Source organism: Lupinus angustifolius, chromosome LG20, assembly GCF_001865875.1.
Source record: "Lupinus angustifolius cultivar Tanjil chromosome LG20, LupAngTanjil_v1.0, whole genome shotgun sequence".
In the NCBI taxonomy this organism is placed as follows: domain Eukaryota; kingdom Viridiplantae; phylum Streptophyta; class Magnoliopsida; order Fabales; family Fabaceae; genus Lupinus; species Lupinus angustifolius.
In genome coordinates, this window is record NC_032028.1 from 3,637,382 (window position 1) to 3,653,820 (window position 16,439).

The following is a 16,439-nucleotide window of genomic DNA, read 5'->3' on the forward strand; positions in this document are numbered from 1 at the left end:
TATTACAATTATAATTTGTTTATATTTGAGTAGCTTAGGTGAAAATTAAATATAAATTAATTTAATATGTTGGGTAATATAGAAAGATTATTTTTATATATAGTAAATTAGGAAAAATTATACGAGATTATTTATTTATGTTATGATTATTTAGTTGTTTTTTACTCTATTTTTTAAATATACATTTTTTAATATTCACCATTATATATATATATACTAAAAAAATTAATATTACATAACAAAGCTAAAATTTATATTAAAATAAAATAAAATATAAAAATCAATATCAATATTAAAAAACAATGTGACAAAAAAATAAATAGAAGTTGCTAAACTTGAATTACACAATTAACAAAATAATAATACACAATATCAAGTTTTATGATGGGGTAAAATCGAAAGTGAAAAAACCAATATCAATATTTAAAAATAACATGAAACATGTTTATAATATGAAGTTTAGTGAAAGTCTAAATGAGAATGAAGATAACATAGTTATGGTGAAAAAGCTTCATGTGAAATGAGAATTAAATTTCAATAAAAATAAATAAATCAACTTTAAAATAAACAGTTGAGCTTCAATTTTTGGTTTATTTTCCTATAAAAATAAGCAAACTTTATAAAAACTATAAGCTTTTATATATACCAAACAAGGTGACTTTTTAGCAATAAAATTATTTTATGAAAAATTAATCAGTGACTTTTTTGGGACGAAAATGTCCAATTAAAAAAACAAGTTGACGACTTGAAATTTTTTAGCAATAAAATTGGGTTGCACTTGGCTCGTAGAGTAATAATATTTTTCAAATATTAATATATAAATGAAGAGGATAGAATCAAATTTGTCGCTCCATTAAATGGCGGGAAATTGAAGAGGTGTTGAGAGGTAAGAAGGAATGGGGGAATTTGAATCTGAAGCAGCAGTGTGTGTTCCAAAATGGGGATCCAAACCTTGCATCATGGGAATCGACGAAGCTGGAAGAGGCCCTGTTCTCGGTCATTATTACTCATTATCGATTTTCAATTTCTCTCTATCTCTCTCTTTTATTTTTATATTTTCGAATTAATTTCAGGACCAATGGTCTATGGTTGCTTATACTGTGCTCGCTCCTACCAGAAAACCCTCTCCACTTTGAGTTTCGCAGGTACTCATCATACATTCATACCCCACGCTCCGGAACTTGATACGAATGTTTGTGCAATTTTCTTGTACCTATCAATGTTAGCCTGTACAAACAAAAGAATAAATTTGACATAGCAAAAATGTAAATGTTGTACCGGATGAAGATATGATTATGAACGAATGTATTATCGAGAGAAGGTAGGATAGATATGGTCGAATATCCACTCAGGTAGTTTGAATATGCATGAATAATATCGGTAGAAGAAGCTCTAGTAAGGAAAGTATATCAGATGGAGGGTTAACCCTAAGGAATGATGCACGAGACACTAATACGACTCGGACATGAGATACAACAAAAGGAAATATAGAAAATATATATGACGCCATGTGGATACATGATTCATGTCCATCAGCAAAGGCAAAAAATAACCTAGGTGAAAAACCATTGAGAAGGATTTAGATGTCAATTTTTTGTTTATAGATATGAATTATGATAGAACATTATGACGTCGTTTGGTACATGTAGTTGATCGCACCAACTCACCAAGTAGGAGAAGGTTTGGTTGTTGTTGTACTTGTCCAGTGTCACTGTTTGAAACTTTGTTGGTGCAGATTCTAAGACACTAAAAGAAGAGAAGAGGGAAGAATTATTTGAAGCTTTGAAGGAAAATGATTCAATTGGATGGGCTGTTGATGTCATTGATCCAAGGGAACTCTCTGCTAAAATGCTCAAGAAGTAAATCACGAAAACTTGCTTCTTCCTTCCCTGTTTCACTGATTTTCCATTTTTTGAGTGCTTTCCTTGTTATAACTTACAGGAATAAGATAAACTTGAATGAAATATCACATGACTCTGCCATGGGCCTCATTGATAGAGTACTCAAAATGGGAGTGCTTCTAACTGAGGTCAAACTTCGCTCACTCTATGTTAAATATCATCATCTATAAGCTATTCCATTACCCTCGATGGGAAATGAATGCTTAATTTATTTCCTCAAACTTTAGTGAAATTAAGCACTGAAAATGAGCGTGTTTAGATGTGTGGCACTAACGCAGTTAATAATTTCAGGTTTATGTAGATACAGTTGGAGATGCAGGGAAATATGAAGCTAAGCTGTCTAAGATCTTTCCGTCTATAAAATTTGTGGTTGCAAAGAAGGCTGATAGTCTTTATCCTGTTGTCAGTGGTGCAAGCATAGTTGCAAAGGTGCTTATTCATCTCAGCCTTATAGAAATTACCTGAAGCATGAAATCTTATAGTCAACTTGGAACATTCAATACAACCTTTCAGGTCACTAGAGACCGAGCTGTAAGAGAATGGGTGCTTGATGAGACTGCTGAAAACATGCACAGGAACTTTGGTTCTGGATATCCTTCAGGTGCATTTCATCTCATGTTGTGTCTGTCATTTTGAATAACATTGTACTTAAGATAAACCTGATTATGTTTTCGTTTATGTAGATCCCCAAACCAAGTCTTGGTTAAAAGATCACAGCCATTCTATCTTTGGATTTCCAAGTTTGGTCCGATTTAGTTGGGGAACTTGCACCACTTATTTTAGAGATGGCGCGGAAGTGTTATGGTAAGCCTCTTTTCTCAATCTTCTGGGAAATTTGTGACTGTATAGCACCTGATCTCCAAGTTTGTTCCACTTCATATACGTCTCATGTCAATTCTTAACGGTGCATTCTGTTTGAGTTGTCAAACTAGGCCCAGTTGACTACTACCCTGGATCATTCATGAACACAGTTGATATTACTGCAAAGTGCTATTTACTACCACTATACACAAACACAATCTAACTTAAGTCAGTTGTTGTGTCTCAACTTAAAAATTAAATCTAGTTCTTATTACCCTTTTATTTAATTAGTTTTCTTTCTTAACTTCCATGAACAACTATTTTTGTGTTTAGGCACGTCCACGTTGATGTGCTTCAGAAAACCAATCCCACATCACTGACATCAGTAATTTTTTGGAATTACTCTTTTGTGGTCCTAACTCCTAACACCACTTCACGGCATCCTTATTAAATTCTTGCGAGTTCTGCTTGGTGTTTTCAAATCATTTAGTTGGAACTTATCCTTGATTTTTTGCATAGTTACGACAACAACCACAAAGAGAATAAAAGAATATAAAAAATTCCAAACTTAAGACTAATTACCATACTTGATGTGCACACTTTATTTAGATGCAAGTGTACTGTGGAAGAACCTATTTTCATACAAGCTTAAACTGTCGGGCATGGTCTAATAATGAGTTATCTTAATTTAATTGTGAAGAATGTCGGAAGCATGAGTCTAACTCTAGACCATTGTTAAACTGTGTGTTTGGACCAGCTGTGAAAATTTAATCATTTGAATAATCTATCATGTAATCAGTTTTTGTTTGGGCATGTTTACTGAAATTATATGTTTAGATGTGAAAGGAGAAAAATAATAATCAAAATAATAAATTAAATTCACAATATTGTGAATTATGATGTGATGATATTGTAATAAGTATCAGTATGAAACTCAAATAATCAGCTTTTACATGAGATAGTTTCTTGGAATGTATGATATCTACCGTTAAGGATCAAACTCAAATCACTTCTTGCACAGCCATAAATCCTGTAGTTGGGACAACTCACTTTCCCCATTCATGTCTGTTTCTGTGTTCTAAGAGGATTGTTTGTGCTTATCTATCTTAATTAACACTTGTCATTGTTTACAGGGAGTCTGATAAGGATGAAGATGGTGATAGCAATAATCAAAACGGCAAGCGGCAATTGAAATTAAGCAATGTGGGTTTCACAACATCCAAAAGGAGAAGTGATGAAGTGGAATCAAGTGGTAAAGGACGCAGTAGGTTTTTCCAGACTCGGAAACTTGAGCACCTTGCTTATTTCTGAAAATGATGCTTAAACATGGTGCCCCTTTAGGCCCGCCCACCCCATCCCCTGGCCCTGAAGTTACTTAAGTTTGACATTTCTAGTTTCAGGGGTATGAAAACAAACCTATATGTGGTAACAATGATTCATGAAATCATAAATACATTTTTGGTTCGAATGACAATTCTGTATGGCACTGGGTTGACTAAATACATTGTCTTACCCTTGTATAAGGTTTATATCATAAACAGCAAGCATTCAGTGCTCAGTTTTTAGGGTTACACTTTACTCAAACATGCTGCTTCATTTGATTACAGAAGAATATAATATTTTTAAAATGCTAGGTGCTTTGTTTTCAGATTCATGCATCCTGTAGTTACCTATTCAATCTGTATCTCAGACTTGCAATTGATGTTAGGCATACACATGACAGCACTTTCTGCCCATATAGAATATGTAAAATTGATTGCTTTCCATGGTTAATTTAGCATTTTGAGTATGTGAATATTACTTGCATTCCAAATAAAATATCTTATTCATCAGAGTTAATTCAAACTAAAAAATGATACATCGTTAATCAGTATCATAAGAAAACAACATAAAGTTGTCACATAATACACAATGAACTCTGTTAGGGCTTTCTATATTAACAAGTATAACAATATGAGAACATGGGTTGAGGTAATCATAACCATAGTTGAAAATTTGATTTTGTCAAGGTTGCAGTTGGCAGCACCATGGTGATGTTGGTGATTATTGTTTGCAGCACCAGCTGCATAGACAGGTATAAGTCCTGTACCTCCATGTGTATTAGGCAAGCTTGACTCTCCTCCATTACCATTTCCGTGTGATCCACCACCATGAGTGCCTCCCTCTATCTTGCTCCCATATAATCCTTTATCTTCTATATTGTCCTTCAGCATAGGTTCTATTAGAAAAATAAATAAATCTTAGTAAAGGGACTCATGGACCTCTGTTTCATTCAGATGCTAAAGAAAGAAATTAACTGACAAGGTTAATTCCCCTAATATTATGCTTGTAAATAGAAAGATCTGGGTTACTGGTCAAATGAAAATTGCAGACTGCTATAGTTATTACACTCCTCCAAACATCCCACTGGTAAATATTTGTACTATAACCCCCATCCTTTGCTCAACTACCAACTGCAGATTTAACCGTTTCGCATAAGAATCTCACACCACTCTTAAAGTGAATAACTAGTTAACTACTGGTCTAAGAAAATAATAACTTGCAATTTTTCACTTATTTCAATATTCATAGAATGAGATCTGAACTTGGTATTGAAAGCATATATGAATTATGATATCAAAGATAAGACTGTATACACCCTACCCTCTCTAGACTCCAATAGGTCGGAGCGTGCACTGGACTGCCCTTAATGTTGAGAAAACCTAGAATTCAGCTTATACCCTTGCAACTCTGTTAAAGTTATCTTCAATTTCATAATCCCTTTTTGATAAAATCCTGTGATTTCAATATTTCTAAAGAAACAGCTTTTGCATGTGCAGCCTATATCAAACTTCTTTTTAATACTCGTTTTCCACAATCTTGATATGCTACTGTCCTTGTTCTTTATCATACATTCACTGTCAGATAAAGATGATAGATAGCAGATACTATAAACCTACTTGTAACAAAATTGTGTAATCAATTAATAGAAACTTTATACCAGTTCTGCAGTGAACAAAAAAGAAAAGAGATACAAAGGGCAATAAGGGAAGGCAATGCAGGATAACAGTTGAGTTAGAACCTAGGACAAAAGATTAGGACAATACCTGAAAGCAAGGTCTTTCGAATGGGAAATGAAGATGCAAGATTAATGAAATAGAGAAAGATAAAAAGAGAAAATCCTAATTCTCTGAAACCCATTTGGCTGTTCTTCTAGTATTCCATGCAGATGACTTATACCTTAGTGATCATTCTTTTTATATGAACACTTCACCTTTTTAGTTACTAGCTCACAGGTTAATATGATTTTGTGGGTAGAATAGAATATTTGATAAGGTTAGGACCTATCTTCTACTAAGGTGGCCTATTAGTAGAAAGGTCCCCTAGTAAGTGTCATTTATTTCTAAAAATAGTGTTTTGAGAAATAGAATTTTTATATTGGATATCAAAACCTATTAAGTATTTTATTTTTCAAATGAAGAGTTCCAAGTTTAGTTTTGAAATGATGTTAAAATAAGAGAAAATAATAAATTTATGAAGGACTTTTTACATTGTTAGCACATTGAATATCATTCATGTATTAATTAAAAGTAATACATATAGATGATGTATTATTGAGTGTGTCAAAAACTGCATATCAGTCATGAATAACTATTAAACTAAAAATCATATCATTAAGAAGTATATATAATGAATGTGTTGATTTAATTAATATTTGTTGTGTTTTTCCTCCTAACATATCATTTTGTTTTTTTGTACTATCAAAGTATCTCCTCATTTTATGTTAAGGAATTAATCTCTTTCTGGGTTCGTGACTGCCCTGCTAATAAGTGTTACTCACAGAAATCGAATACTTAGACCTTTTGGTCATCTTAAAAATCTAAGAAGGTCTTACACTACTAGACTAATGTCTTGTTGATTACATCAATGTTTGCAGAACCATCTTTTAAAAAAAATTATAGAAATAAATAGAAATTGAGGTACTGAGAAGTACAATGAGTAGTGCAAATATAAAGTCTCTTGGACATAGTTTATTATCCCGTGAGTGGTTGAAAAGTTGAAGCACGTTGTTTTCTTTTATGCCACATTAATTCGTGATTATTTTTTCTTATCACTGATATCATATAATGATTGTGGCAGCTGTATCTTATTTTATGTACTTCCAAAGCTGTTTCCACATGACATGCTTGCACGTTTACCTGAGCTGCTCTTGGCATAGCTCAGTTCCTGTATTTTCGTATCAACTCATGTTACATGCATAAAGATATCTTGTCCTCAAACATGTTTTCAAGTTTCTCGTGAACCAATTAAAATATATCATATTAGTTAAGAAAATAAATTATTTATAATTTTTATTTTATTTTATTTTAATAAGTTTGGGATAGACTTTGGAAGATGGTCTGGTCTCATGTTACTGCATCTGAATTTAAACCCTAGAATCCCTAACTGAGCTGTTGCATTCACTTTACATGAAGTTGCAAAATAATAATTCGTATATACAAAGTTTTGATTCTTATCGTGTTGTATAAAAAATATTAAAAAATAAAAGCCACTAGTTATCGGAGGAACACCTTTAATACGTACATATCAAAGGTAATAAAAAATTGTATAGATGTAAAAGAATACAAGTGTAATTAATGTATGGAAGATTGTTCTTAAGTTGTAAACATGGGATTGGGTAAAGAAAAGTCGTCGTGTTAAGCATAGATTCTTATGCAAAACGTAATATTCAAGAGTATCTTAGTATGTGGTTTGGGTAGTTCTTCTCAATAGTTTTGAACGAGAACAATTCTATGATGATTATACGAGAATTAAGTAATCATGAATAAGGGAAGAGAAAAGAATATATACACTCATGGTGTAGAATTTTTTAAGTTATCACTTATTATTTACAATTAAAATTTAATCATTATTGACTTTAATTACAAGTAATACAAATAAATAGTAAATAATATATACAATTAATAAAATTTAATAACTGATTATATATAAATCTTTACTATAGACTCATCAATGTGATAGCTTTTGTGCACTTCTGACTACTTTATTAAGTTGTTATATAAATTTACCATAAGTTTTATTATACATCAATTTGGATTAGAACTTAGAAGTGTAAGATAAAAAGGCTTAAAGATGAACCTCAGCTCTTATCATGTGTTTTCATAAGCATTAATTGCCACGAGACACGTACTTCGGGAAATGAATATAAAGATTAAAGTGTTCACATGTAGCCGTGTAATGCCAAATTGAAGTAACTTGTTGTGGTTGCAGATTTGAGATTACACCATGTGCTACTTAGATATAGATTACATTACATGTGTGGAGATACTCCTCCACACCTTCTGGACATGTGCAGGTTTTGTGATTTTTACTTTATGCTTGTTTGTTTTTCCCATTAGAAATGTTCATCATACTATTATTATATATTTTATTCTCATGTTTTTAATCCTTTAGATTTAATTATGTTATAAAAGGAAGGAAGCCAAACCATGTAGCAATTTTTGTCCCAAGAAGTATGGGAATTTTTCATCATTGAATATGGTCCAAACAATGCAGTACTCTTGATGGTTCCACCTTTATCCAACAAGGCAACCAAAGAAGTAAGTTCAATCTTGGTTACCACTTTACAAATACCCAAATACCAAGCAAACTTGAAACCTTTATAATACTCCCCAAACCTCAACATAAAAAAGCAATATACAAACCAAATTTCCTCATCCAAGATACATCATTAAGATGGGAAGCATGAGTACATTACCAATGGTTGGGATGCCTAAGATACACATGCATAGTACTTCCTATGTGGCAGATATCACTCCATATGCAACTTCATGTGTCAAATAACCTCACAACGATATATATTATTCTTGAAAGCTATTACTTTGAGTCGAATTAATAATTTCTTAAATTATGTGTAAAACGTGCAGATAATCCATTAGAAATTGAGAATTTTGATTCTTAAAGCTGAAGTGAACACTATCATATTCAGTCTTATGTTTTAAACATAGAAAGACCAGTAGATGATATTATAGCAAGGATCTGAAACATAATATTGACAAAAGTTTCATTCCTATTATGAGTAATAAAAAACAGATTTTGATGGGACTTGTATGGAGATTCACATTAATATAAAGAATTCTAACCTCAAACTAACAGTCAAGGATACATAAAAGATCGAGAACCCTTCTGATTAGGACTTTTTGCATAATTAATAGACCAATGAGTGTTTACAAAACATGAATTGTTTCAGATAGGGCAACAGTCTAATCCCAACCCATAAAATCATATTTCTCAAACAAGTAATGAGTCATATTTCTCATATTAATACTAACACATCTCTCAATATAGTCCCAAACTATTAATTTAGTTGGTAAAATTGCAATACATAAAGTGTGTGATTAAGATCACCTATAACAAATTATTAGCTTGGTGCACATGTGTTAAAATGGAAAAGGGAATTTTGGATTTTTGACAATAAGAAATAAAAGGTGAATGTATTGATTGGGGTTAATAAAATGAACCCTCTTTATTTTTCTAATTATAATTTTTTTTACATGCCTCTCCTCGTTATTACCGTTGCGGTAACTACCATCACTCATTCATCATCCCAAAACCAGAACCTCCCTTACCCATAAACCAATACAGATTCAATTCCTCTTACACACTCTGGCAAATAACCCGTTTTGTAGTCAAACTTATTAGTGGTCTTGTAGTGTAAGGCCTCACTAGATCTTAAGGATCACTAGTGCAAAGAAAAAAGATCATGTCCTAAAATGCAGGTATGAAATAAAATCTCTAGCTATGCTATTCAAGGTAATATAAATTTCAAGCCAATATGAGCAAAAATTGACCTAAGTTGGTTGAGTAATAACGTTAAAACCAATAAAATTAACTACCATGCATATAAGCCTATAACAATTGAACAAGGAATACACAGCTTCTGTCAATTGTGCATATAACAATTTGAAATACCATTCTTCCAGAATCAGCATCATGTAAAGTAACAACGTGGGAGAAAAAGCATAGAATCACCTTCATAACATCGATAAAATTAAAATATCTAAAATTTATTGCCAGTCATAGTTGAAGGTTCTAAAGGTGACTGAGAATAGGGGGGAAACTTGACCTAATGTGGTTAGAAGGTTAACAAGTTAAGTCATCTCATGAACAAGTACTGCACTAGGGCGCAAATCAATATCCACATCACGAGCTCGCCAGTGCTAACCTTACAAATTTTCAGCTAGAAAGGCATCTAAAGCATCTTTTAGAGCAGATTGATCAATGCTAGATTCAATGCTATTGTCAAACAAATCATACTCAAATATAGCATCAGGCCCTGTAAGGTCTATCTTACTCCACGTTTCCGTACTGGAACAGTAAGCTGGGAACTGTGCGACTGATTCATGCTGAATATCATGATCTGCCAAAAAACCTTCGTTAATGAAACGCCAATAAAATTAGTGCACAATCATTATTTACAATTAAATGGGCTGAATAATATGCTAACCTTGAGTTGTTTCAATTGATTGGGACCAATCCACTGAGCAGAAGCTAATATGAGTATAGTCAGACAGAACTGAAGCAGCAGACTGACCTAAGAGGGAATTTAGATCCCCTTGTTCATCACATTCTGTTCTACAGGGATTCAAGGTTGAACTCTTGACTGCTTCATTGAGGACGTGACTTTCAGGTGTCTGTTTCGATGAATTATTGTCTGACCAATTCAAATTCTTTGCTTCCAAGATTATTGCTTCCAACAAACCACTGTTTTGCGGAGAAACAGGATCTGACCGAGCAAGATCAGTTGGAGGAGATTGAATCAATGTATCAATAGACTCAAGTGAAGGAAGTGGAGATGCAGGCATGCCCCAGCTACCTTGTTGGTTTTCTGAATATTGGAGTGAAGGGAGCTCCAACTTCATGGCCCCATTTATGGGCACAGAAGAAGAAGTATTGCCATTTAAAGCGGCATGGCTGCCAGCAAAGTTAAAACCATGAAACTGACCAGCGTCAAAAATGAGATCATATGGAGAAGGAAATCTAGGGTGATCAGAAATTTTCTCACAAGTGTAATTGCCATACTGATCAAATAATGGGACAGTACTGCTGATGTGACTATCAAGACTATTATTGTATAACACATCTGACACCCGAAGGCGCTTTGTAGGATGTGTTGCAGACAAGGCATTATAACTATGAGATGAGTCTGAAGTTTTTCGAAACATGTCGCTTTCAGGTATATCAAAACTTGATGGTCCATAAGATAGAGCCGGGGGAATTTTGTAATTTTTGAATTGAAGATCTGGTATATCAAAATCATCTGTCTGTGAGACATCATCATGCTGTCCAGATCCATTTGGCAAGGTGCCGTCATCTAGACTCTCTTGATTGTTGTTCAACACTCTTTGGCATATGTCAGCAGGATAAATTGGTAAGCCTGAACGTTCCATTCTCTTAACTCTTGTGTTCCAATAGTTCTTTATTTCATTGTCTGTGCGTCCTGGCAACTGAAACAAAGAGATGAGAATGAGAACACAAAAATAAACAATTGAAAACACATAGAAAACAAAAGAGTATGTTGCTATAATCTTACAAAGGACCTAAGAGTACATTTCTAATGCCAATCTTTTCTGTTTCCTTTTTTATACTAGTTTATCTCATAAATTAATTTGCTATCTATATTAAACAAAAGAAATAGAAGATTGATATCAGGTAATAAATGTCAAACAAAACATGTAAATTACATCTCACATTACATATGTTTTTCCAGTGCTGTATATTTTGAATCAATTTAATTTTTTATTATAACTATAGAATCTAAAATTATAAATTATATACAAAGAAAGGGCAAGTGCATATTCTAAGAAATAGATCAGAACTTCTGCAGTAAAAGAATAAGCAAAAAAATGTTTTCTAACCCTCTCTCTTAAAATAAAATCAGTTTAAAAAATCAATATAAAGGAAATACAAAGCAAGCGAAAATGACAAAATAGTAGTTGAACAAGTCAGTTTCCAAGAATGTAGGAAGGTTTCCGCAGCATCTGCCCTTTCCATTCACAACGGAGAAAGAACCTGGTGATGATTTTATCACGACTTTAAACTAAGAAATTACATAAAAAAGGAAGGTTCTTTCCGGAGTCGGTATGGCCTATGATTTTGTCATTGAAAAATATATTTTTTCTTTTTATAGCACAAAACTAGGGTAAGATCAGAAGATACTCTTATGAACAACGCAATCCAACAGTGTTCATTTCTCGGTAGTAATTTAGTAAATGTTCGTACTTAGTGCTGAAAAAGTTTTCCAACTCTTCAAAAACACCCACAACTGAACACTACACAAAAGCTTTCCTTTGGTATTTTAGCTGTCGGATTTGAGAGGAGAAAACACCTCAATATTCTCTTCAAACGTTTTATGGTGATATAGTTTTACTAACAGACAACTTGTTTATCATTACAATAATTAATCATCACAATATTCATATAACCCTAGAAGCTATTAATAAGAAATATCAGAAAACAAATCTGCATCAATGAGAATGAACCCAAAAGTGGACATATGTAGTACTACTAATGAATTCAACATTACACACAGGCATAATACAAATCTCCATCAATGAGAATGAATAAAAAACTGGAGATGTAATACTATTAATCAATTCAGCATAAAACAGACATTACACATGGCAAAAATATAACAATTATACTCTATTAATACATCATTTTCAATACCAGAAGTTCTTTACTATCTGTGTCCTATCCACATCCTAAAGCAAAGGCATCAGATGTAAACCACAATGTGGATAAGCTTCTAGTATAGTCTAGCCAAACTTATGGATAGCATACTACGACAAACCATTAAAAGAAGATACATTACAACAAACCTCAGCAGCCATTCGAGCCCATTTGTTTCCCATTCTAGCATGGAGCTCAATGATTCGTTCCACTTCCTCTGGAGTAAATGCACCCTTTCTCAAATCAGGTCTCAAATGGTTTGCCCAGCGTAGACGGCAGCTTTTCCCACAACGGGAAAGTCCTGAATTCTTCTGGACTGCGTTCCAGTTTCCCTCTCCGTGCTTTTTGACATATTCTGACAAAATAGCATCCTCTGCTGATGTCCACGGGCCTTTCTTTAAAGGACCTTCACTACCTTCACCGGCTTCTTCAACTGGTAATGATGACCGGCGACCCTTGGACGTTTTTCGAGAATCACTCCCACTTGTCATGCTACTGGTGACTCTCAATGTGCCTACAAAAGTATAGACATTTAAAGAGTTTAACAAATAGTTAAGACAGTGGAGAAGGACATAAAGTACAATTACCATCAACAAAATAAATAATAATACACAGCAGCAAATTGCGGAATTTTACAGCATAAAACATTCCAGCTTCAGATTTTGATTTTTTATCATTCATGCACAACAAGATAAGTTTTATTTCGTATAAAATCATGTAAAGTTCCAAAATCAATTCAAGAAACAAAATAACATGAACCAATTACTTCCACAATCTTAATCACTTTGAGAAAGTAGACAAATCACGAAGTTCAAGAACATGTAAATTTCAACAACAAAAAAGAAGGAAAATAAATTCACCAACACCAAAAATAACCCACACATAAAAAAATTCTAAGAACAAAAAAATCTCATGGTCATCTACAAGATAACAACATGAGCAATACGTTAGGATAGAAAACGTGTTCTAAAGGCACACTATTTCAGATTCTGTGAATGAAAAATAAAAATAAAAATAAACAAAAAAGAAAAAAGATTCACCTGTATAGAATAACTCGAAGTTGAAATTAGAAGCGTGATGGTCAGAATTGTGAAGACATTATCACTACGGCGAAGGAAGTAACACTGTGGTTGGTGGCGTCGCAAGAGCAATGATCTTAATCTGATTTAGTAAACAAAAAAGTGTAATCTAATTTTAGGATTAATTATCAATTAATAAGACAAAATAAATAGTTATTAATAAGACGTTGATTTAATGACTAAAAGGTCAAATCTTGCCAATAATCAATATCTCAAAAGGAATTAGTTCCTTGTACAAATACCAAAAGAATGAAATGAAGTGTTTAGCCTTATATGATAATAATAGGAGAGAGGAGCTGATCCATAATCCTTTTCAATTTGATGATTAGGGAATATTAATATTATTATATTATTATTTGAAATGAGTTTGTTATTAAAAACTAAAAAGAAGGGTGAGATGATAGGAAATAGAGAGTGAAAATAGGAGAGATATCCGAAGGGATTTACTTTTTCAAAATTCTTTTTGATTGATGAAGAGCAAACCGAGTACGTTGTATATCAAACGGAGAGAACCCACTTTGATGTGTACTTGGTATGACCAAATCAGATTAAAATTTTGACTGACTAGCCAAATAAATAAAATAGGGTCAAAACTTATTTTTTTATTCTTTTTAAACAAATTGTGGATATCAATTTCTTACTTCAAACATTAGAAAGCCTGAATTGCCATCTATAACTTTTTTGGGACACTTTAGTTTATACTATGAATTAATTTTACTGAAATCATGATATTTGATGATTACTTTAAACTTTCACTCTTCTAGAAATCAAATTAATATATGTATGAACCAAGTGAGTATTTGAATGATTTGAAAGTTAAAAGTGCAGCCTTTCATGTGTGCTGGCCTGCTGGGTACCATATTTATAATCACATTGTTACAAGAAGTATAATACTTATTTTATTAATGGAGAATAGTGTATGTATATTGATACTAAAAGGTTTTTTTTTACATATTATTAATCATTCATAACCAGAAAAACCATTCATGATCATTATTAACTTTTAATTACACATAACTGACATGTGATTATTAGATGCGTAAAAAATATACTAATAATACATTAGACATTAAACTTTTATATTAATTATTATAAGTGATACAAGAGTAAATGATATCTCAGAAGAGTTTCTTCAAAATGGGGAAAAGCCCAATAAAAAGAATATTACATGGAAAGATATGTTTCAAAGGGACTATTTTCTCAAAGGTTAATTAGAGTGTTCTAAAAATGATGAGTCTACCTACCAAAAGTTATAAAATATTTAGAAAGGTATGGAAAGATCACTAACAACAAAGGTATGGAAAGGTTAATTAGAGTGTTCCTATAAAAAAAAACAAACGTATTGGATATTAATTCATCCAAATTCATAAAAATGGAGTTATGGATAATTGGATAGATTAGAATTCATCCATTAAATTTTGATATAGATGAATTAAATAATTTAAAATATTAGTTAAATGAATTTATATAAATTGATAAATAACTTTTCATTTATCTATTATGATCCAAATCTAAATTCATCATATTTATTAATTCGCCACTCATAAGTATGAGTTCAAAAAGTGAGCGTATGTGATACATAATGGCATTGGCCTGACATTTTTATCTATTTAAAAAAATTAAAGCCTAGATGTCAATTGTTTAAAAATCTAACTTCACCTATTGGTATATTTAAAAAACTTATTATCTCATAACAAGCCAACAAAATTGCTTTCAAATATGTCTATCTAGTATTATCAATTAAATTATATTTGTATATACAATTTTATATTAAGATTTCATATATTACAATATTAGTCGTATTAAGTTATTATAATATAACTATTAGTATATACTAAAATTAGATAAAGTGTGATCGTTAGGCTTAATATGCATTCTATATAACTTAAAACCTAAGATGTAAAGCTTAAAAGATTTAAAAAAAATCTGGTATAGTCTATTTATGAAAAATATGATTTTACCTCGTGTTATAAATTAAGTAATGATATATAATCTAATATTTTTGTTTGATATAATTAATAGTATTCCCACACTATGAGTAAGAATCGAAACTTACATATTTTGATTATTATAGGAATTTAATGGGACTTTAAGCAATTAGGCTTGAGCATGAGCCAGATTGGAACGAGTTTATAATTGTCCTTTACTCAACATTGAATGTTGGTCGGGTCATTTTCTGAACTCGAAACCAACAATAGACTCGAAGCTGACCCGATCATAAATATTGATTGAGTTAACCTTTAAACTCAACCATAGAACTAATTAAATATAATGCATATTCATTATAGATAAAATATTTTCAATATTATTATTTATGATTATGAATATATAATTTGACATATAAAATGATGTATGTATATATATTGTTAATTATATATATATAACGAAAAATTAGAAAATCAAATAATATTTTGGACAAAAAATATGTTATTACTTATTACTCGATACACAATTGAGTGACCAAAGGTCAGGTCAGACTTGATCTCTAATCGGTCATAAATATTAAGTGAGTCTAATTTTTGAACCTAAATCTGATGAGACCCGATCTTACTTAGGTCTAATTATGATCGGGTGATAGTGGGTTAACATGTTGATAAATACTTAAGGGTGGAAACAGGTCAGACCGCCTATCAGGGGCCTATCACCTGACCTATAACAGGCCAGGCCAGGCCATACTTTTTTCACGAACAGGCCAGGCTCAGGCTTTCTAAAAAGCCTATTTAGCTTAACAGGTCAGACTTTAGGTCACTTAAAATGCCTATAAAGCCTAACAGACCGGCCTATTTAGTTATATTATATAAGAATATTGAAATTATACTATTTTAATATAAGCAATAGTATTATATATGTATAATATTAATATAAAAATATAATTTAATTATTAGAATTAGATGGACCTAACTAAAAATAAGCCTATAAGCCCATTAAAATGTAGACATGGTAGCCT

At 31.9% G+C, this 16,439-nt stretch overlaps 3 protein-coding genes across 4 annotated transcripts; 1 reads left to right on the forward strand and 2 right to left on the reverse strand.

Moving 5' to 3' along the window:
- LOC109335265 (ribonuclease H2 subunit A-like) lies at nucleotides 852-4,013 on the forward strand. Its single transcript, XM_019571395.1, has 8 exons — nucleotides 852-996; nucleotides 1,074-1,145; nucleotides 1,736-1,859; nucleotides 1,942-2,029; nucleotides 2,193-2,330; nucleotides 2,415-2,502; nucleotides 2,585-2,705; nucleotides 3,836-4,013. Exons 1-8 carry the CDS (start codon nucleotides 897-899, stop codon nucleotides 4,011-4,013), a joined length of 909 nt encoding a protein of 302 aa, XP_019426940.1. The 5' UTR covers nucleotides 852-896.
- Nucleotides 4,542-6,007, reverse strand: LOC109335223. Its single transcript, XM_019571338.1, has 2 exons — nucleotides 5,789-6,007; nucleotides 4,542-4,920 (listed from the first exon to the last, which is right to left on the reverse strand). Exons 1-2 carry the CDS (start codon nucleotides 5,880-5,882, stop codon nucleotides 4,634-4,636), a joined length of 381 nt encoding a protein of 126 aa, XP_019426883.1. The 5' UTR covers nucleotides 5,883-6,007; the 3' UTR covers nucleotides 4,542-4,633.
- Nucleotides 9,596-13,623, reverse strand: LOC109335150 (transcription factor GAMYB-like). 2 transcript variants are annotated; one of them, XM_019571238.1, is made up of 4 exons: nucleotides 13,454-13,623; nucleotides 12,563-12,927; nucleotides 10,189-11,188; nucleotides 9,596-10,101 (listed from the first exon to the last, which is right to left on the reverse strand). In XM_019571238.1, exons 2-4 carry the CDS (start codon nucleotides 12,902-12,904, stop codon nucleotides 9,908-9,910), a joined length of 1,536 nt encoding a protein of 511 aa, XP_019426783.1. In that variant the 5' UTR covers nucleotides 12,905-12,927; nucleotides 13,454-13,623; the 3' UTR covers nucleotides 9,596-9,907. The 2 variants fall into 2 exon arrangements, with proteins under 2 accessions (XP_019426783.1, XP_019426782.1); XM_019571237.1 differs by lacking the exon at nucleotides 13,454-13,623 and having other exon boundaries at nucleotides 12,563-13,023.